This window comes from Amborella trichopoda, chromosome 6 (genome assembly GCF_054954075.1).
Source record: "Amborella trichopoda isolate Santa Cruz 75 chromosome 6, AtrichopodaSantaCruz75HAP2 v2.0, whole genome shotgun sequence".
Taxonomy (NCBI): domain Eukaryota; kingdom Viridiplantae; phylum Streptophyta; class Magnoliopsida; order Amborellales; family Amborellaceae; genus Amborella; species Amborella trichopoda.
In genome coordinates this window covers 14,336,123-14,358,968 of record NC_142341.1, presented here as the reverse complement: position 1 = coordinate 14,358,968, position 22,846 = coordinate 14,336,123, and the positions used below count along the sequence as shown (strand labels likewise).

Sequence of the window (22,846 nt, the reverse complement as noted above, 5' to 3'; positions counted from 1 at the left end):
TATGGAACTCGTTCCCTTATAAGATGGAGCGAGATCTCGAAAACACTAAATTGAGTTTCAGACGAGATCCGCTCCGGGATCGAGAGAATCAAGGTTCTGCAAGGGATTGCCAAGCAAGGGAGGCGATCCCGATAACTATGGACCACCCTCATCAAGGCCACACTAGCCAACACCCCCGTTCACCTCATGTCCCTCTTCCACATGCCAGTGGTGGTGGCCAATCGCCTAGAGCAGCTTATGAGGAATTACTGCGAGCAGGAGATGCAACCACCAAAAAATACCATCTTATTTCCTGGGAAAAAGTTTGCCAACCTAAACGCCTTGGCTGTCTCGTCATCCGCCTCCTAAGGAAATACAACACGGCACTTCTAGGGAAGTAGTGGTGGCGGTTGGTCACCCAAATTAACCTCCTGTGGACATGTTATACGATGCAAGTGTCACATCCCTAGCAGCGCCGAGCTTCCAACTGCAAACTCGACCATTAGAGCATCCAAAGCCTGGAAGTCCTTCCTATCCTCCTTAAACCTTTTCGCGAACAACATCTGCTTCTACTCTAAGAAGGACACCGAGTTCTTTTCTGGTCTGGCCTCTGGTTGGGCCATACCCCACTCAAAGAACTTTTCCCTACCCTATTCTCCTTGGTCACAAACAAGCTCTCCTCCATCACAGAGGAAGTGCCCCTCTCGAGCTCACTTAGAGTCAAAAGCCCTTCCTTCAGGCGGCCCCTCTTTGACCTCGAAACCTCTTACTTCCTGACCCTGTCGCCCATGTTGCACTCCATGTTTTTGGCCCCCTCTGGCCCAAACCAAATCATTTGGACCCCTTCACCGTCGAGCAAGTTTTTTGTTGCCTCTTTTTACAAGAACCTGCTGATGCCGCCTACTTTCCCTTTTTGACGTACATCCATTGTTGCTCAGGCCTAGTCATCCTTGCCCCTCCCAAAGTTCAAGCCCTTACCTGGATCATTATCTCGCAAAAGACTCTCCCGGTGGATCACCTTCAGAGTAGAGGTGTTCCTATCCCCAATCGCTGTGCGAAGTGCCTCATGGATGAAGAAAGTAACCCCCACCTTTTCATTCACTATCACCTTGCTCATTGCCTGTGGGGCTCTTTGCTCCAACTCTTCGGCATCAACTGGGTTACCCCTCCCTCCATCCCGGCCCTTTACCATCTCCCTCCATACCCCATGGCCCAAAGCAGGTAGGACCCTGTGGAAGGCGTCCATAGCAGCACTTTTTGGGTCATTTGGACAGAGAGAAATTCCATAATTTTTCGTGGGGTCAAAACCGAGGTGTTGGCCCTCTTCCATTAGATAACTACCGCAGTCATCTTCTAGGTAACAAACCACAAACGTTTTAAAGGAACCCCGACCTTGACGTTTCTGCTCCATTGAAAATATCTTATTTACAACCGTGCCCCTAACTAGTCTAGGTCTCGTTTCTGATCCCCTCCCCACGAGGGTCAGACCAAACTCAATTGTGATGGATGCTCACTCAGAAACCCCAACCCGACAAGTTTGGGTGGAGCCTTTTGAGACCACCTCAAGAATATTCTCTCTTCCTTCTCCAAGAACATTGGCCATGCAAACTCATAGCTTGTTAAGTCTACGGCACTCCTATCGGGACTTAGACTTTTCAATCCTTCTTGGGGTCAACCCCTGATCATTGAAGGAGATGCAATGAACATCATCACTTGGGCCTCTAGCTCCTCACCTTGCCCCTAGTACCTCGATTTTTTACGACATTACTCACATTTGCAGGGATGTCGATGTCTCATGGAGGCATACCTGGAGGGAATCCAACGCCCTGGCGGATTAGCTGGCTAAAGATGGAGTGCTACATACTGCTTAGTGACCCTATGTGACATGGATTTTTGTACATGACTTTGTTTTTAATAAGTTGGGGTTTTTGTGCTTTTACTATCCTTTTTTTCATAGAACTACCATCTCGATAAGTCTATTTTTTGGCTAGACACCTGACCTGTGGGATTCCTCTTCGCTTGATGTACTACTTCTCTACTTCAATACAGTTAACATTATCAAAAAACATACTACCCCGGTAATCTCTAGAGTACTCAAGTTCTTACAACCATTCCTGGTTTTAGTAGGAGTGTTAGGTGCTATGTGTTCAGAGTGGTTTATGACATGTTATGCTAGGTCAGCAGCTTTATGAGATTTAAAGCAGGTTAGGAGAGTGATGGCCTCTCGGACTCAGGCAACTAGCGTGCCCTGTAGTTTTCTTCGCATCGCACACTTCACCAACGAGGGCTTTTTGTTGTTGCCAAAATGCAAGTGAAGAGTTCAATCGTTAAGCTAAGAACGAGTTATTAGAGGCAGCGCCAAAAGAATGATTTGTAGTCTAGGGCTGAGGCTTGTAGAGTCAAATCCACTCCACAAGACTGGTTTGGGTTTTGATTCCAAGACACAAATAACCCATTGAGGCTGGTTGTGTCCAGTGGTAGTTGAAGTGTATCAACCGGTGGATGCATAGGTCCATGTGTGAAGAATGGGGCTTATAAAGACAAGGGCTTTAACCCCGACATTTTCATTCTTTAGGGCATACAAGCATAACATCCGCACTGACCTGGTATTGGTTGAAATCCTGGATTTTAGGATGGCGCGTATGTTTGCAAGAGAGGGACCCTTCATATCTATATTAGTACCTGAGATAGGTAGGCAAAAGTCATCACCGAAACTAATTGGCTAGATATGGCTACTCCTTGTAAGGCACACATGCAATCCTAGATGAGTTTTTACTCTTATTTACTTCTTGGTGAGCTGGGCCAATCATGAGCCTCTTGCATCTTCCCATGGAACGCTTAATTTTCCAATGAGATCTTTCCTTTTTTTTATTTTTTTGAAAAATATTTTTAATGAACTCAATCTTGTGTTGTGCTTTGTTAAATTAGAAAAGGACTATTCTACAAATATAAATTTTTTTCTAAAGAAAGACCTTTTCTGCAAGACAAATCCTTGTTTATTTAGTTTTTCTTTTCTAACAATTAATGAGGCCAATATGGTAATTATGTGCCTACATGTGGACCACATTGGGGCTACCCATGTGGGCCACATGATTAGCCACATTGGACCACGTGGGGCCCATTCAAATGGGCACCCCATGGCCTCTCACACCATAGCCATGAATGGCTAGGTGCGTCAACAATATATTTGGGACCCCCTTCTTGGTACTTACTCCTAATTGGAATTGGAAACCACATCTAAATGAATGAGTATCTAGATTGAGGTGGAGTCTGAAGCTTATAGGAGATTTTTTTTTTTAATATATTGTTAACATTGTATAGATGGATAAGAGAAATACAAAAGGGACCCAAAGGGCCAAAATACAAACTGTTACCGGGACTGGTGACCAAGAAAAAAACCAAAAAAATAAGCTACAAGGAACTAAACCACCTAACGCAGTAGGGGCAAAACAACAACCAAACGGAAGACACCAAAAACACAAGCAAAGCATTGTTATCCCAAAGTAGACCTGAAGCAACTCCCTGTTTGGCTAATAAGATCATCAGCGACCTGTTTGGTCCCCCCTCCAAATATGAGTCCAAGATAACGACATACCCCTGCAAAGATCATAAATCTCATTAAAAACATGCCAAAGTCTCCACGGGGGTTGAGCTATGCCAGAAGCCCAAGAGAGAACATTCTGGGAGTCCCCTTCTACGACAAGGGGATGACCCCAGGGGTTGTCAAAGCGTTTGAGGCCTTTGAGTGGAGTTCAGGCTTCTACCTCAGTAGAGTCGACTCTCCTAATAGACATGGAATAGGATAGAAGGGTGAGACCCTCAAAGTTTCTGAAGACTCCTATTCCCACGGGGCCAGGGTTACTCAGCGAGGAGCCATCGAAATTAAGTTTGACACTTCCTCTCTCAGGAGGTCTCTAGAGCGCCAACCAAGGCACCTTCCCTGAACTATGGTTGAGGATGTAGACCCAATTAGCGAGGAAGTCGGAACCCGAGATGAGTTTGAAAAGGCTACTGTTGGTGGCCCAGAAGATGACGGAGCCCCTAATAGTGTCCAAAGTCTTAAGTAGAGGAGCGATCTCACCCTCGAAGATTCTATTGTTGTGTTCCTTCCAGATGGTCTAGAGGGTAGTGCCTAAAGTTGCTTTTCAGAGTAGAGCACCAGAGCGACATCAAGGGAGGAAGGCCGAGAGGTTGACGAGGTTGCAGACACTCTGAGGAGTCCAGTTAAAAAGGGAGAGGTTAAGATTCCAAATGTCTACCACAAACGGATAGGGGAGTAAGAGGCGAGCATTGGTCTCCTTGGCCTCAAGACACATCGCACTACAGTTGGGAATTTGGATGCCTCTAGCTTGAATCTGATCGACGATAAGGACCTTGTCCCAGAGGGCAAGCCAAATGAAGAACTGGATCCTAGGAGGGATAAAACTATTCCAGGCTCTAGGGATAGAGGGATGGCAGACAGAAGTCCCCGAGATGGCCATAGAGAGAGAGCAAAAAAGTGAGCCCACCGAGAAGGTCCTAGAAGTAGACCAGAAAATACAGTCTTCCCCTCTCTAGAGAGGAGGAGAAGAGGCGATGAGGAGAGAGAGCTCTTGAAAGGCGGGGAGTTTAGAGTCTCGAAGCAAGTGGCGGAGATCAAGGTTCCAAACTCTCGTGGCACTTTCAGTCAGAAGGACAAGCTGTATAAAGGCAAAGGGGTCTCCGGCCCAGCGAAAAAGGTTAAGAAACAGCTCGTAGAGGGGGGAAGGGGTTATCTAAGGATAAACCCAAAACCGGACTCTGAACCCATCCCTAGGGTGGAAGCGAATGTGGGATTTGAAGATGGACAGGGAGTGAGATGGATTTCCAAAAACCCAAGGCTCGCTAAGGTAGACTATCGAGGATGGACCAAGGAGAGGAGGATAGGCGGTATTCGAAGTTAAGAATGTGATGCCACAGGTGGTCCCCCTGCCAGGTCAACCTCCACCATCATTTGTAAAGAAGGGCAAGATTGATAAATTTCATGCTACGAATACCGAGACCCCCTTTAGCTTTTCGGAGGCAGACCGATTTCCAAGCAAGAAGGCAGAATTTTTTAGGGGAACCATCATCCAATCAGATGAAATTCCTCATCAGTTGTTCCACTCGATCACGAACCGTAGCCGACAAGTGGAACAAAGACATGAGATAAATAGGGACCCTCTAAAGGACAGCTTTGATGAGGGTGAGTCGGTTTGCTGAGGAGAGGAATCTCCCTTTCCACGCAGCCAGCTTTCTCTCCACTTTATCAATGATGTAGCTCCACTATGATTTTCAAGGTTTGCCATAGCACAATGGCAAACCGAGATAGGTCGAGGGATGACAAAGAGGAACGGAGATTGACCTGCTGAAAACCTCCATTGCGATGACAAAGAGAAACAGAGATAAGGGGTCTCCCTGTCTGAAGCTCCTATGAAACTCGAAGAAACCCTGGGAGGAGCCGTTAATAAGAATGGAGAAAAAGGGGCCCCCGATGCAAGCCCAGATCCATTTCCTCCACCAGGCCCAAAAACTCATCCTTCATTTACTTTCTTCGAGAAGCTCCCAATCGACAGGATCATAAGCCTTCTCCCAGTCTAGTTTGACAATTAGACCTGGAATTTTAGCAGTCATCCTCGAGTGGATGCACTAATGAGCTACCAAGGCCCCATCTAGGATTTGATGATCCTTCAGGAACTCTTTGGTTGGGGGAGATAATAGAGCTTAACACATGTTTGAGTCTAGTAGCTAGGACCTTGGCCAAGATCTTATAGGAACTATTGATAAGACTGATGGGCCTAAAGTCCTTTAGCTCTGAGGCCCCTTCGATCTTGGGTATAAGGGCAATGAATGTGGCATTCATGTCCTTATGCATGATTCCTCTCTTGGAAAAATTTCGAAAAGAACGCGAGTATGCCCACACGGAAGATATCCCAGTAAAGACTAAAGATAGCCACTGGGAAGCCATCGGGACCAGGGGCATTATCCTGACCTAAGGCTTTGATGGCTTGCAGGCTGCACAATCTCGGCCTCATCAAACGGCCTTCTGAGCCAGGCACCCTGGATCGGGGAGAACGAGAAGTCGTCCATCTGGGAAGCGGGTCTACGAGGGGCTCTAAAAAGATGCTGAAAATAATCAATAATGGTCGATGGCAACGGGATCTTCTAAGGTGAACCCCTGGTGGGACATAAGGACAAGGTCTGCGCCCCCAGACCTTCCTCAACTGGAGGAGGGTGGGTTCAGGCAATTTGGTCTCAATCAAAACCAAAAGGGCTGGGAGATGTTTGGAACAAAACTCCATAACTGCTTGGGTTTTTTGGGAGGTACTGAGACCCCTGATGTTCCATACGAGCACTTTCATTGGCCAGGGAGAGATCGCGACCCCTTGGGCTAGTGCTGAGAAGAAATTGGAACAGGAGGCTTCTAGGATGCCTAAGGACGACTGGACGAGCATTGCCATGCTCGTGATAGTCGTAATTGATAGTATAGGAAAGATTGGCGAGCTCCCTGGAGGCCTTAGCACTTACTTTGAACCTAGTTTCTGCATTAGATTGGAAGAAGGCTTCAACATCCTCTGTCGACCCGTCGAACTTGAACCCCACCACATTCATAACATCTTTCGCGTTGCCCTGGGCTTTCTCTAAAGTCGAGAAGAAGCTTGAGGCCATCGAAGGAGCAAACGAGGCCAAGGAGACCGAGGACATGTGAGTCTCGGAAGGTAGAGTGGCCCAGATTGGATTGAGAAGGGAACAAGAGGGACAGAAAGGTCCTCAGCCACGGGAGATGAAGAAGCCAACCTATGAGGAGGAGAAGAAGAGGCACAAGGGAGGGGGGCCAAAGAATATAAAGAGCTAAACAGCGAGGCCCATAAGAGAGAAGGGAGGGTAGGTGGGAAGGGCTCCACAAGGGGAGAGGGAGGGCAAGGAGAGGCAGAGGAGAAGAGCGGTACAGGAGGAGTTTGAGAAGGTAGAGGGGCAAGAGGGAGGGACAGAAAAAGGCAGGTGGCGGAGGAAGTGGAGGCGGAACAAGTATAAGGCCAACTATCGAAGGGTAGAGGACGGGGCCAAACGGTTAAACACTGCAACATGGGAGGGGAAGGAAGATAAGGCCAAGGAAGAAGGGGAAGCAGCCAGGGGGAAAGATGAAAAGGAGTGGAACACTAGCGTGGCCTGGGGGAAGGAAAAGAGGAGTGGGGTGAAAGGAAAAAGCAGAGGGAGGAGGAGAGGGAGAGCGTGCAAGGGGAGAGGGAGAAGAAGAGAGGTTTGCACTGACGTCACAACATGGGTTGCCACTAATAGCGGAGAAAGATGGTGGCGCAACCGTCCAGGCAAGGCGGAGCGTCGGGGTGGCGACGTCAGCATGGAGACTAGATGGGTCTCTAGGAGGCACTGGGGAGGCACCAGTGGTGGGGGTTGACGAGGGCCCGAAATCAGAGGAAGCCGCCGGATATCGTCATGAGCTGGTCACCACAGAGGGGCTTTGAACCTAGCACTAGACTGTTTGAGGTGGACAAGATCTGTCATTGGCCGGGAATCTAGGCAAGGCTAAAGAGCGTAGCGCATTGGAAGAGGCCGGCTTCCAGGATGGAGAGAGATATAAGAGATCTCCGACCAAACAGACCCACAGGGGGGGTTGAGCACCTCGACTAAGAGCAGGATGGCACCCAGCTAGAGGTACTCACAAGATTGCTAATTAACGACAAGGACTTTACTGCATTTAGAACCAATGAAGTGGAAGGAGTTACGGTGCCAAGCCTGAAGGGGAATGACATCAATGCGCAGCCAAACTCTAAGGGTGGAAGCAGCATCGACGGAGGGTGACCAGGGGGTGATCCATAGCAAGGCACCTTTGAACAGGCAATGAAGAGCCTGGGATGACCTCTTGGAGGAGGAGGAGAAGAAGAACAGAACTCTCCCAAGAGAGCAGTGGTGGCACGAAAGGTCAAGGTCGAGCCAGAAATTGAGAGCCCAGCATTCAATGCCCCTGAGGTCATTCCTACGAGGATGGAAAGAGCCCACCAACGCAAACTCCAATCACAGAGAAGAGGCGGAGGTGGGGGGTCAAACGGAGGGGTAAGAAGGAGGGGTAAAGGCCAAAAGGAGGAGAAGAGGGCAGGGGTGGAAGAGTGGGAGCAGAGGGTGCAGAAGGAAGCTGAAGCTGAGGCGAAGAGGCCACACAAAGCTTAGCTTTGAGGGGATGGGCGTACGAGCGATAGAGAAGTCAAGGTTTTATAGGGGAGGAAGAAGGGAAGGAGGAGCTAGGAGCTTTGCCCTTGGAAGCCATACTTATAGGAGATTATTAATTTATCTAAAGGATTTCGTTAGTTAAAATAAAATCTATTTAGATTAGGATCTCAAGAATACTTGGGTTTCTAGGAAGGTGCAATCCTAATCAAATTGGAAGATTGTTAGGAAGGTTCCTACTAAGATGAAGATGTGATTCTAGCCCTTTAATCATAGCGCTTGTTGATCAGAGGGTTGATGTTTAACGTTTAATCTTTCCCACCCCTTAGGTTTCCCAATTCCAGTAGAAGGCAAATAACTTTTAATAGCAAATAGTCTTAAACTATGCCATAATAAGGACACCACTTTTCTCCCATAAGGATCACAGTTTTCTTTGTGACCAAAAGAGTTTTAGAAATACAAAGAGGTGTCCCTAAATAGAGAACCCAACGGGGGAAGGGTGAGGTAAGAGAGAAAGAATGGTGTGTGGAGTGCATGAAGGTATTATGTGAGAGGTTTTTTTTTTTTTTTTGAGAATGCCAACTTTGTATTGATAGGAAGAAAATAACATAAGAAGAAAAAAGGCCCAAAAGTAGGTGCTAAATATAGGAACCTCAAGGGTTTAAAAAATCATTCTCTAAGCGAGATAATGCAGCAAAAAGAAACTGGTACAGAGGGAGGGGAGAGATAGAAAGAGGGCCAGCAGCTACCGAGTTGGGGGTCGAGGCCCCCTCTTTTAGCCTAAAGCGTGGCTCTGAAAATTCCTCATACAAATTTCCATGGGAAGGTTTTTTGCTTTCAATCTAGGTGCGCCATAGGTCTAGGAAAACAATAAAGGGTGTCAGAAGTCTCAGGGAATGACCTTGGGCAATAGATCTGTTTGTTGTTTTTCATTAAAGAAATCAATTGTGTTGAAGCATGGTTCTTCACATGACAACAACTTCCACTGGTGCACGGTATGCCCATTTTCTTCGTTGTCTAGTCTACTTTCTCCATGTAAAATTTCAGAAAAATCTTATGCATATTCTTAAGAAATATCGATGTCTTATAGGAAGTGCCCTGTCTGTTTTCCATTGAATTCGACCCTGTATTAATGTTGGTCATGTGCCTTGTTCTTGAAAACGTAGAAAACAGACAGGCATGTTTTCTACGTGTTGATCATGTAGAAAATCCTACTTTCATCGCTTGCTCTTAAACGTGGTAGCAAACCTATCCTACGGTTTTATTTTTATTTTTTTTTCCTTTCTCCTTCTGTATTTATCAAATGAGAAAAGGGGTTGCACATGTAAGGTTTTCTGCGTGATAGGGGAAATCAATAAAAGATGCTAAAAAAAATTTGAAATTACAAACCTTAACATGCACCAACCATGCAACCAACACTAAACAAATAACACAGAAAAGGGGCATAAAGACACAATTACAACATAGTCTAGCAATGGCTCTTTCACAGACTTGCGTCATAGAAACTATAATTCTAGAAGAAATGAGCTAAGTCAAAGAAATCAAGTCATATAATATTCTATTTTGGATTAATCCAAGATAGTTAATTCCTCATACAATTAAAAAAATTGCCCCCAAATGCTCAAGCTGCACAAGAATTCAAGCAAATTCGGTGCAGGTAGCAACCCCCAGCCCAAGACCGTGCAATACACCATGCTCTTGTGCACCATTAATCAATCCAATCAACCCAATGCGCAACCAGCAAGCCCAAATGAATGCAGCAACCACAAACAGACTACAAAGCAAATTACAGAAAGATTGCAGGACAAAAAAACATAAAATCCATGCTGCAACCACATGCCACACATCTGGAAACAAGATTAGCATGTCATAAGCATAATTGTGAAGCCACATTAGGAAAGGGGAGGAACCTAAAGCGAAAACTTCATCCAAGCACTCTGGAATGATTGAAAGGAAAAAATGTAGAGGGAATGTGCTACCACACCCATGTTTTTTCCAGTCACCCCAAAAAATATTAGTGATGATTATAGCATGTATTTCTCGTAGTTCAACCCATATTTTGGGTGGGAATAAACACAAATGCCACTATCAATCTCCAAAGTAAATACACAAAGAAAACAGAAAATCAATCGACCCCCCAACAAGTCATATGTCCCCTACAAAAAAACATTTTTGTACTACCCTATAAATCTATATTACATGCATTACATGATAGACGGGCCACATCAATCCCTAAGCACTCTTGAACAGTGCTTCAAAAAGTAGACTGCCCAACGCCTGAGAGGCCGCCCAAGCGATTCTGGGGGCTGGGCACATCGCCCAGGCCTAGGCGCCCAAAAAAAGTGGATATCCTTGGGCAGCCGCCCGGGGTCTGTGCCCCCACCCAGGGGCGGAAATGCCCCTCATTGAGGGTATTTTTGAGTCATTTTATTAATACTAAAGGTGCAAAATTGTGGGTTTTAGGTTCATTTGAAACCTAAAACCCATTAGAGCCTATTTTAGAGAGAGAAAAACCCAAAAAGAAAAAAATCTACTGGGCTGCCTAGGTTCTGGGCGCCCGCCTAGTCGCTGGGTGGTGTAGACCCCCCCGATCGCCTAGGTGCCGCTTAGCACTTTGAAACACTGATCCCAAAGCCAAAACCACCTAGCACATCATTAACTGTGTTGCAAATAACCACCAGTTGGTGAGCAAAAGTAGCCTACCCATAGAAGTCACTTAAAATATTGTGCCCCTCAAAGAAACAGACTTGGCAACCGGTTCACTTTGGTGTTACATGAGAGCATTCACTTGGTTAATCCCAAGAATCAAAACTCAAATGAATGCAAGAGTGGCAGGCCCCACGCATGATCCATGTACAAGGCAGTCCAGAAACTGCTAACAAAGACCCTGATGTCACAAATGTCCAAGCTACTTATCCAAACAATAGATAGGAAAGAACATAAATAGTACATGCATCTCCCAGTTTCTTTAAATGGCACATTGAACTCAAGCAAAAGAGACCGAAAATCAGATCACTATAATCACCTACAGGCATTCTATTTGATTCCCTTAGGAGCTTTGTTTCCAATTTGGACTTTGCCACATTTCTTAGTATGTTTTAAATTCTCCCCATTTTTGGTGAATCTGTGCCTAACCAATGGACAAAAAACAAAAGGGACAGTACAAATTTCATATCCAGTATACCAAATTTAAGATAAGAGAGGTCGTGCAAGTCCACAGTAAATGTGATTTTTTTTTTAATATCATCAGTTCAAATTTTGGACATTTTGGTTCAAGTTTTGGCCAAAGTTTCCCACATTCTTTTATAACTTTTTTCGTGGAATGTACCCCCATTTCTGGGTTAGTCATTTCCAAAATTCTTTTGATACACCCAACCACAATACTATAATTTCAATTCAGACCCAAAGAAAAGGCCCCTTCTGGACCAAGCACTTCAAAAAATTGGCACTACAAAGGTTGTCAGGTGCACACTCTAAGTCAGTTTTGCACAGAGACTGAAACAGAATTAGAGATTTACGTAAATGAAAGTTCATCAAATTTCAAAACAATGGAAACTGAAGAACGTTGACAAGCAGTATTCATACAAAGAAGCAGCACCAACTTCCAGCAGCTGAGATCCGAACCAGGTCCACTACCAAGCCACATGCACCAGTGTTATAACACATGAATTCATGTCCAAACTCAGATGGGTCCGGAGTCTGAGTTGTGTCTAACAGACTTGGCTGAGTCTGTCCAAAAAATAATAAAATAATGGTAACCAGCCAAACTTGGTTCCCATGTGTATGGTTCTGGACTCAGCATCCTACCGAGCCCAAGTGACTCAAACAAGTTCTCAACCGAGTTTTCAAACACATAAAAACTTTAAGCTATAAGTCATCCCCAGCAACCCAATGATCTTACACTAGCCATCCAATATCACTATTTTGCAGATTGACAGGAAATCCTTTTTCCAACTCCCAATATTCCATACAATGTACCACAAAATTGCACAAAGCCAACAACACTAAGGTGAGCCCCTGCTAGAACTACAGATTTATAGGCTCAAGCAACAAATCAATTACCAAATCACATGACAACAGTGTTTCAAAAAGCGTTAGGCGGCACCTGTCGGGGGGCTCCAGGCCGCCCAGAACCTTGGCGGCCCAGTAGAAATTTTTTTTTGGGGGGTTTTCTCTATCTAAATTAGGCTCTAATTGGTTTTAGGTTTCAAATGTACCTAAAACCCACAATTTTGCACCTTTAGTATTAAAAAAATGACCCAAAAATACCCTCAACGACAAGCATTTCTGCCCCTAGGCAGGGCGCAAGCCCTGGGCTGCCGCCTAGGCGAGTTCCCGGGTGCCTAGGCGGGCGCCCAAGGATATCCGCTTTTTTTGGGCGCCTAGCCATTAGCGATGCGCCCAAGCCCCCATAACCACCGACAGCCACCCAGGCACTGGGCGGTCCGCTTTTTGAAACACTGCATGACAACCACAAAATGTTAGCCACCCAGATCACAGGGTTATCCTTTGGCTGCTATACACAAAATTGCAACCAGTTATCATAAACTTAAGTCACTTGGGACAGGGTTCCTAAGTACATTACTCAGTCTAGTACTATACATACTTGCCTGAGTACGGAACAAATTAGTGCCTGACTCGCCCTAGTTTGTACAATACTCCAGTGAGTGTACTCACCAGAATACTGTACAAGTCTCAAAACCAAAGGGGGTACAGAAATCCCACCCTTTGTACTATTCATCCAAATTTTTCAAGAGCTCAAATCTCCTAGATCAGAACTCAATGCCAAAAACTGGTTTGGAGGTTTCGATTTCCAAGGAAGCTTTAGCAAGGATGTCAGTTCACACTGAGTAGACTATTGGGTGATGGGCCAAAAATTTCAGGTAAATTTCTTCTTCTTTTTTTAGTTTAAATTCATACATCAGATTTTTTACTAAATCAACCCGGAATGTTTATAACTAATCGCGTATATACTTTTTTCTTATGATTTTCTATTTTTCTTCTTATTTTTCCATATTTTTGGGGTTTTGTTTTTTGGATTTTCAAGCCAATGACATCAATTTTCTCATTTGGCGGTTTATATACTTTTTATTTAGCATAATTTTTTGGAATTTTACTTTTTTTTATATTTTTTTTTTCAGATCTTTTGGGAATTTTTCCCTATTTTCTGGGGCTTTCCTTGGCTCAGGTGGGTGCCAAGTACCTTGCCGAGCCATGTTTTAGAGGACTAATTGCAAGAAACCAACAAAAGGTTTGAGAAGCCATACAATATCCCAACAAGATTTTTTATAATTAAATCATTGATTAAAAAGTCAAATTGCACTCCTCAACAAAATAAAGACAGACAGAGCTGTAGTGAAAAAAGGTGGACATTGGGGAGGACTGGAGAGAGAAGAGATAAAGGAAGAAGAAAGAAATATGGAATAGGAAACAAAAAATAAAAATAAAAATTCACAACTTCCTCCATGGTGAGGATACTAAGCTCACAACCTCCTTGTGAACCAGTCTGGTGTATGCTTTTTCTGTCTGTAAATGTGATCGAAAGAGCACTTCAGGGAACTGTTCAGGAATAGGCTATCTTACATGAAATCAGCAAGGCGCACTGGACAAGTTTTATTTTCTGAGTAGCATGTGGTCTCCCACACAAAAGCCCCACGATATCAACTCAAAGAATGATCCCCCGTCACCAAGAAGATATGCTATTATATTATCTTTAACAGGGTTTTACACATGAAATATATAAAATACAACAATAACAGATCAATTAATCATAATGTCATTTTTGTCGCCTTTTCTTCTTAAGTTATTAAATGTTCATGTCTTTTGAAGGTCATGTTTTCGGGCTTTCCATCACCCAACAATTATGGGTTGCATCCAATTCATTTCCATGGATGACCATCCTTATTATCTAAGCATAGAGTCCTTGTTATGCAATGCTTAAGAGCACAACTTCTCATTTGCTCCGATAATTAACTATCTATTTCTATTTTGATCTACTCCACTAATGAACACCTAAGACTTCCATGTGTTGACTTTAGATCACAACCAAGTAACAAAAAAAGGGAGCTCTAAGAGAGCTCAACAAGCAGAAATAACATTACAGTGCATTCCAATACAAAAAATTCAACCATAAACAAACAAGGCAGGCATTTCTAGTACAGAAACTTCACACAAGAAGAGGAATGTTCATGCATTTTACTCTTGGCCAACTGTAGTTAATGTTTTGCCAAGCATTGTCTGGAAACTGGTTAAGATAATTATCACTGAGGTACACTTAAGTTGCCACACCTCATGAAATTTCTCATCAACACCAACAATTTCCAATTCCGGACATCAAAATTCCAAAGTGGTATCAAAGGCCAAATTCCAAGTTTTACCTGAAAGAACTTTTGGAATAGAGTCATGGGACTATGACAAAGTATGCACTATATGATGAAGCACCCATCTCTTTGGGAGATATTTTGATTTCTCTCGACTGGTGTTGACCTATACTAAGCTAAAATATCTAATATCATGATGTCACATGCATAAATGGTTAAGAAAGCCAAAAGCCAAAGAAGATCCGTAACGGATAAAAAACTTGCAAGAAATCGCAAATTTTAGCTGACAAATGAGGTTCTAGCACAACAAGCATTAATGTGAAACGTGATGGAAGTTGTAGGCAGAAGGCAATCATCTCACACAAAACTCAAGAAACCAAACCCCATTTGAAGATCTGATGTCCAACATATACACAATTTCCCCATGAAAATCCTGCATTTTATTCGACATCCAATGCTTTTTGTAAATGAAAAGATGTATGCCAATGGAAAACGGCAAGGGAAAAGTAACAGGAAAAGACCCTCAAGCGCACGTTGAAAGAATTACCTCAAATGTACACCAGAAACCATCACAGTGTTCAGAGGCTTACCTTCACATCTAAACATTTGATTCCTACTAACTCGGAGTGAGAACTGAATCAAGCTTAGCAGAGAGGACTGTTAGGTCTTTTCTCATTTTGAATATTTTGACATTTGTTTATGTTTTTAAGCATCTTCAGCCAATTTAACGTTGAAATTAATGTCATTACATTTCCTAAAAATTAGAGTTCGATGTGAAAATATATATATATGGTTTTTCATGTGCGAGAAACAAAAATTTATCCAAATTTTTCAACATCCATTTTGATAAAGTTTCTTATAGTGAAAGCCAAGTATCAACAGCCAAGTGTTAATGGTCTTATGCAAAGGCCTGTGGACTTCCTACAAGGCCATCATGTTGCTCACAGAACCATGTGTGCTTCGTTCTGAAGACACTAAATATTAATCGGAATGCTTTCGGAACACATTTCTTCTAACTTCTCTGTAATTTTGAAATGTCAAAAGGGAGTACACTTCCTTTTCTTTCCATATTTAGCACAAAGAGAGTAGAATGAATACTGATGACAGTATCATTCTATTTTTCCTCCCACCTAGCTATGGATCAGACTAGATTTAGTCGACAGTCTCACCCAGCTAAAGCCAACTGTAAGAGCGATTGCAACACCACAAAAGGGTTCGAGGCAGAAAACACCCTCAAAATGAACTAATGAAATCATAAGATCTGCAGTGCATCTGATAATCAAATAGTCCCACCTTACCAAAGCAGATGACACTCAGTACAAACATCATTTTTCAAGACACATTTCTGTAAAACTAGATCTACAAAATTTAAAAAGCACTGACAGAATTTTCAGGGAATACACCAATGGCATCAAAAATGAATGCCAGACAAATAGAGGATGAGCATAAAAAAGAAAACAAAAGTATCACATGGGAAACAGCAAACCAGTTAACAGTACCTGGCATTCAGGTTGTCCAACCCTTTCGGGGTACCCACCTTTAATTCGTGCAGCAGCAACTGCCTGGCATTTGATGAAACATAGTAAACGAAGCAATCTCAACACAATTAGAACTTTAAATAATATCAAAAAAAGGAAGAAACGATAATGCCATATGAAACATCAAAAACTGAGACAGTGTATTGACAGGTATAAAATTAGACAATAAACAGATAACTAAAACAAGCTGAAATCAGTAGCAGACCTCAGGTAACACAGAAAAGAATAAGAACGACGAAGTTGAGAAAACTCATCCACATGATTCAGTGAGATATGTAAATATAGTTCACATACTTTGAGCTACAAAGAAAGTACTACATTTAGCTTGATAACAAATTATCCAACAATTGCTTCCTCTAGAACATGAGATCAATGAGCTCAGTTGTTTAGCCTAGATCCAAACAAAACATTGGTAACTCTAACCAAATAAGGACGTCTCCAAAATACGGATTTATCTACACAGCCATGATAAAGACATTAACATATAAAGTCACTTCCAAAAATGCACAGAGCCTCGCCATAAGAGAAAATCTGAGAGCCCCATCATTCCAAATGAGAAGAATCAGAGCATAGGAAAGCAGTCAAGCACATTTCCGAGTTGATATTGCTATGATACATGCACAAGAAAAATTAGGTTGTCCAAATTATATGGTTAATTATCAAAAGAAAGTACCAGCTTTCGGTTGGGCGGGTGGTTGAATCGACAAGTCATTCCAAACCTGCAGAGCCCAGTTCGAATGTAATAAGCACAATCAATCTCACCAGGCCTCTCAGGATAGGGCCCAGACTCCATGGTTTCACTGGATCTCAAACTCAATGGCCACATTGCATCTGAAACAAAAGACCCACCAATATTTACTGTGTTTAATTGTCGTACGCAAACATAACAAACCCAGAATGTACAAAAAGTCAATGAAAGCCATGACCTTTCGGTGAATTTCTGCCCTACCACCAACCCTATCACATGCGACTTTTGCACAGATAAATCTCATATCAACATCAAAGAATCATATGAAATTAATGGGAACAACCAACAAAAACTATCAGGGAACCCAAAATAAAGGAATTTGACAAAGAGCAGCAAAAGGTAGCATTTCTCACATCAATTGCCGTAATGAAAGAACTGAACTTCCAAACAAGGCGAAGAGGCCAAAAAAATAGGTTCTTCCAAAATATTCACCACAAAAAAAATGGAAGAATACATAATCGAAGTACATAACCCCATCACACAAGAAGTCTGAATCAAAACACCAATTCTGGATGGATATTAGCATTAACGAACAAAGGGAATAAGAAGAAACCAAAACCCTAGAAATGCAGCATACAGAGAGAAAAGACTACAGAGAAACTCTAACCTTCAGAAGATTCCCCGGCCCTAGGTCTGGAGAACTGATGAGTCTGTGAAGAATCAGCCATGGCTGATCCTTGCTGAGCACCAAAACCCGACCTAGACCTCTGAATTGTAGCATTGTACTCCATTTAACCACAACTCACAACCACAGAAAGCTCGCCATGCCAGGTCAATCGGACCAGATAGAAACAGAGATCGGAGCTCATTTAGAGGACCTAGGGCGAAGGCTGTCATCGTAATCGGCCATGGGGAGGAGGAGCAGAGGGAGAAAAGAAGAACCAGGCGATACACACCAGCCAGTCGTTCGTGTGCTCTCTCTCTCCTCTCTCAATCTCTATCTCTCTCTAAGCTCGATCGTTTTCGTTCTGTTCGCCTCTTTTACTGCTTACCCCTACTTTTGTTGCTTTTTCTTCTCCAGTGGACCCCCACCTCTCTCTCTCCTCACTCTCCTCACTCATCTTTCTCTCTCTAGAAGTCCTTGTCTCTTTCTTAACTGTTGCAGGTGGGACAAGGGAGGAGAGAGAAAATGGGCCGTAGCCTCGTAGGGTTTTAGAGAGAGAAAGGGAGGGCACGTGAAATCCGTTCACACCATTGAACGGGCACACTTGGCGTGCCTAGTTTTGAGCAGAGGAGAGAGAGAGAGAGAGAGAGAGGCGCATTTAAAGCGCAGGGGTGGAAAAACCACGCATGCACTAGTGTTCCGGCAGGGGCCCACAGGTCTTCCCCCTCCCTTTGGGGAACATTAACGGACCACGTCTCACCACGTCGCCATTTTCTGATACGGCTGTCAGAATGGCCCCACTCCCCCCTACTTTCTCTCTCTAAATTTTTCAGCATCACTCTCTCTCTCCTTCTGTGCTTGTGTGAGCCCAGGTGGCTTCGCTCTGAAGGCAGCTCAGCTCGTCTCATCGAGCTCTTTCTCTCGGACCTCTAAAATATTTTATGTTCCCGCGGGAGCATTTCCTCCCCCCACTTCAAATTTAAATTTTGGGATTGTTTACGAGTTCATTTATTTGGGCAAGCTTTCTACGTTTTCCTTACAACATAAAACTTATATACTTCGCCTTGCCCAACCATCCATTCTAAATAGAGGGTTAAGATTGTTCCAAGTACAATGTCACGTTTCTACACTATTTTATTTTTAATTTTTTTTATAAACTATTTTTACACTAAATTTTGTACGTCGAATCCTCTATTAAACTCACACTAGTGAAAAATATAAAAAAAAATATATTCCTAATAAATAAAATGACCAAAATACCTTTGAAATTTAAAGGGTATTTTTATCATTATATTTTATCAAAAAATTATTGTTAATATTTTTTATAGATGTACCCCAATGAGAAGATGACATGTGACAAATTTCATATTCATTAAATTTGTATAAAAAAACTAAAAATAAAATACTTTGAGATGTCGGATCAATATCAAACAGTGAGTGGCTCTCTTTATTATAATTGGACAACTGGATAGTAGGGAAAGCATAGATCTTCTATGTTGTAGAGGAAGGAAGTATAGAAACCTTTCCCCATTTATTTTGGGTACAAAGTTGTTACAATTATATTTTGCCATTGGATGTGAAATCCAATATATGAAAGGGTATCATGATATTCAAGATTTTTTTCTTGGATTTTGTACCCAAAAAATTATAGATCCACGACCACTTGATTGCAAATATGAAAGTCAATTATTATTGTAAATGGAAAAAGTTTATTTAAAGTTGCAACCTTAAAATGTAGAATTACATATGCACCTCAAAATTTCATCGGAAAAATGTTGTTTTAATGTTCTAATTGATCATCTCGACATCGAGATATATGAATACGACAAAGTACAGATTTTGAGTCCTATAAATAGTGCATCTTGCAACACATTATCTAGACGATCGATTTTCAAGATTTTCATATACTTATAGATCTACTTGATTTTAATTATTTTTAGAGTTTAAAATTTTATAATTAAATATGAAAATAGATTTTTCAGATAATTTAAAGATTTTTTAACTGAAATTACATGTTATGATGAAATTTGGAGGTGTGACTTAATTGGATTGTTTAAAGTTGCAACTTTATAGAAACCGCACCAAAGTAAATAGTCTCATTGTATGCATTTCTTTAAATTTGAATGTATGTGTTTAAAGTAAAAAAGATAATGACAAAAGGATGAAGCTTGTACAAGGCACTGTTTTTTTTTTGTAGTGTAGAAGTAAAGTGCACCTCCAAGAAAAAATTTTGAATAATAGTTCAGGTGTTGAAAACCTTATGATGGCTTGAAAATCAATTTTTATCCCTAGTTATGAAATTTAAAATTAAAAAAATAATACAGAATGAGCATATCTCTAAACATTTCAAAATCTTGAAAATAGACTGTCCATATAGCTTGTTGGAAGAGGCATTATTTTTCCGACATGAAATTCCTTTTTTTTCTTCTTATCAATGCATATAGATATTTTTGGAGATGTACCTTACTTCAATAATATAAGGCTGCAGCCCATATAAACTTTTTCCCAAAAAAAAATTCAAACTACTTGTATGCAAGTATATATGGGTGTGCCATTGAAACTTTTTCAATAACTCGAGGTTGAATTGGGATTGTCTATTTTTTGGATGAATCGAATTATTTACAAACTCAAAATATTTTTTTTTTTTCTTTAAAAATAACAATGCAGTGATTTAGCTTGGTTCCCAAATTTTCATATCAAAAGATCATCCTAAGTAATTCTTTCCCGAGGGAGAGTAGATGCATAATATACTCCCATTATATGCACTAAATGGTATTTCCTCTCTTATTAATCGTACTATTTTCGAATTTTGAAATACTTTTGTGTCCGTTTCTCTGCTTTTTTTTCTTCTCTCTTTTAGCTCCATTTTATTTCGTATTTGTGGGTCTCTATTTCCTCTTGTACTTCCTCTGATAATGACATATAGTGTTTCAAAAACCAACGATCCCATTCAAAATTGCCTAAGCCAACTACGAACCGGTATGGGATCAGTGTAAGATCCCTGTGGAACTGGATTTAAGAGTAGTTTTACAAGACTCGCTTGGTTTTTGTCTAGGCGAGTCTATCGTGCCAATCAACCGATTCTGTTGGAAGAACAAGATGGATCCAACAAGGAATTTTATTCTCTCTCTCTCTCTTTTCTTTTTTATTTTTATTTTTAGTTTTTTCATACGAATTTCTCCACCAATTTTTGTCAAATTTTTTTCAATACCTTGGTTTCTAGCCACCTATGAAATCTACACCACATTGTCGAAGCAATTTTTGGGTGAGATTGGGAGACTAAAAAGTTTCCCTTTTGTTCTCAAAACACCCCTTCTATCTTTTATTGTTTTTCTCCTTGTTTCTCCTCTATTTTCTTCCAAATTTGTTTCAAAACCTATGTTATAGAGCCCTCTATGGATTTACAACAACTACTATAGCATTTTACATTGCATTTTGCTTAGATCTAGATTGTTATTATATTTAACAATTTTTTCTCTCGTTTTAAAAAAATCTGCATTTGCATTGTTCTTCTTGTTTCATATCGATTTTGTGCAATATTTGTCCCAAAATCCTCATCGCTGAGCCCTCCACGAGATTTGTGCAATTATTTTCTTGCCAAAATCCTTTTTTATTGAAATATCGTGCTAAAAAATTGGGGACTCAAAAAAAAAAGATCTATCAAAAATAGCCGTAAACCCAAGTTTCAAACGACTTACATTCTATTTAATAGTTTTAAATAGATTTAAAGCCATTTTTTAACTAAACAAGAAAATAAGTGGTCTTATGAGTTTTTTTTTTTTTTGTTTTCCATCTGAACTTTTAATTTAAATACTTTTTCACATTTTTTATTTTATTTTATTGGAGCATTATATGGACGAACTAGTTGAACTAACCAATGGGGATTGGCCATGGACTGCTTCAGTTCAATATTTTAAATAGTGAATCGAGCTCTCTATCTTCCTAGTTTGGTTTTCTTATAAACCGTTCTTCTTTTTTTTCTTTTTTTCAGTTTGGTTCTCTAGGAGATAAAAGAGCTGCGCTCTATTATGGTGTTTCATTTTGTTTCTCCGGGCTTAGCCCTCTCCTTTTTTAATGTAATGGACTTTGGTGAAGTATATCTAATACAAACTATTTTCAAAATGAAATAATTCTCTCTTGTTTACTTGATAGGTAGAACGTATTAGGACCTTTCATTGGTTTGTCAACTGGGTAAAGGTTTGTACAAGGTGCCTCCCTTATATTGAACAAATAAAGTGCACCTACAAATCTCGTCAGAAGATGCAATTCTAGTTTCATAAATCTTTCGACAACTTAATAATTCATGTTCAATCTTAATTATGAAATTTAAATTTTAAAAAACAGTACAAATCGAGCAGATCAATAAAATTCTAGTTTCATAAACCTTTCGACAACTTAATAATTCATGTTCAATCTTAATTATGAAATTTAAATTTTAAAAAACAGTACAAATCGAGCAGATCAATAAACACTTGAGATTATTGGAAATTGAAGTTCCATAGGATTTTTTTATAAGATACATTGTTTTTAGGACCTGAAATTCTTTTCATTGCATCTATACATATCGAGATCGTGATGATCAATTGAAAAGTTTTCGAACTTTGAGACACTCTTTTGTACTTGGATTTTTTAGGTGCACCTTACTAGGTTGCAACCTTGTATAAGCTTTTTCCTTATTAATTTGTTTATTATATTTTAGGATATGCTCCCAAAGAAAGGATTGGTAAAGAAAAGTAACAAACAAGGAAAAACTATTCCTTGTCTTATTTTGCATTTAGAGTCTACTTACTTATTTCGAAAAGGTATATAATGAGACAATTTATTTGTAGTAGAAGGAGGTCACAACTATTATAATAGTTAGATATACAATCAGGTGCTTGAGAATATGATATTGATTTTACACAATGTCTAAAACAAAACTTCTCAAATGTTACAATACATTTCAATATATTAAGTATCACATCTAATGGTTAAAAATGATTGTGATCTTCTTGTACTAAAAATAAATAGTCCTCTAATATACAATCATGTTTCTTTCTGGTAGATCTTTTTACATGTTTATAGTTGTGGATATTTCCCTCGATTATTAAAATTTCATAATACGACAAAGAAGAGTAGAAGAAAGATGGGTTTACTTTTTTTTTTTTGGCTTTTATTTTGTTTCATTTCACCATTTGTCCTTCCACACAATGCAACAAATGTAAAAATGATCTTAGAAATAGTGAAGTAAGTGGCCATTGGATTCCCATTTATGGTTGAGCATGGCTATCATAGATCATCACCAACTAGAGCGTGACAAATGGACTAAAATTTCGGTGGGTCGTGCTCCCTTAAAGGTTGCATTATTTGGGTTATACATGATAACCTCTACCTTGATTGGACTTCTTAGGATTTTCCATAAATTACATTTTTAACTTTTTTTTTATTGTTGGTGCTAGTTTTATGAATAAATAAAAATTTGCACATCAAGTAGTTT

At 40.9% G+C, this 22,846-nt stretch overlaps 1 protein-coding gene across 1 annotated transcript in view; it reads right to left on the bottom strand.

Annotated features, from left to right (window-relative positions):
- Positions 1-17,740, bottom strand: part of ZFN1 (zinc finger protein 1) — a 33,098-nt gene extending 15,358 nt beyond the window's left edge. Inside the window, exons 1-3 of the mRNA XM_006848397.4 lie at positions 17,374-17,740; positions 16,692-16,849; positions 15,980-16,042 (exon numbers count right to left, since the gene is read on the bottom strand). Coding sequence (XP_006848460.1) covers positions 15,980-16,042; positions 16,692-16,849; positions 17,374-17,497 — 345 coding nt within the window. The 5' untranslated portion in view covers positions 17,498-17,740. The remainder of the gene's footprint in view (positions 1-15,979; positions 16,043-16,691; positions 16,850-17,373) is intronic.
- Between the last annotated feature and the right edge of the window lie 5,106 nt (positions 17,741-22,846).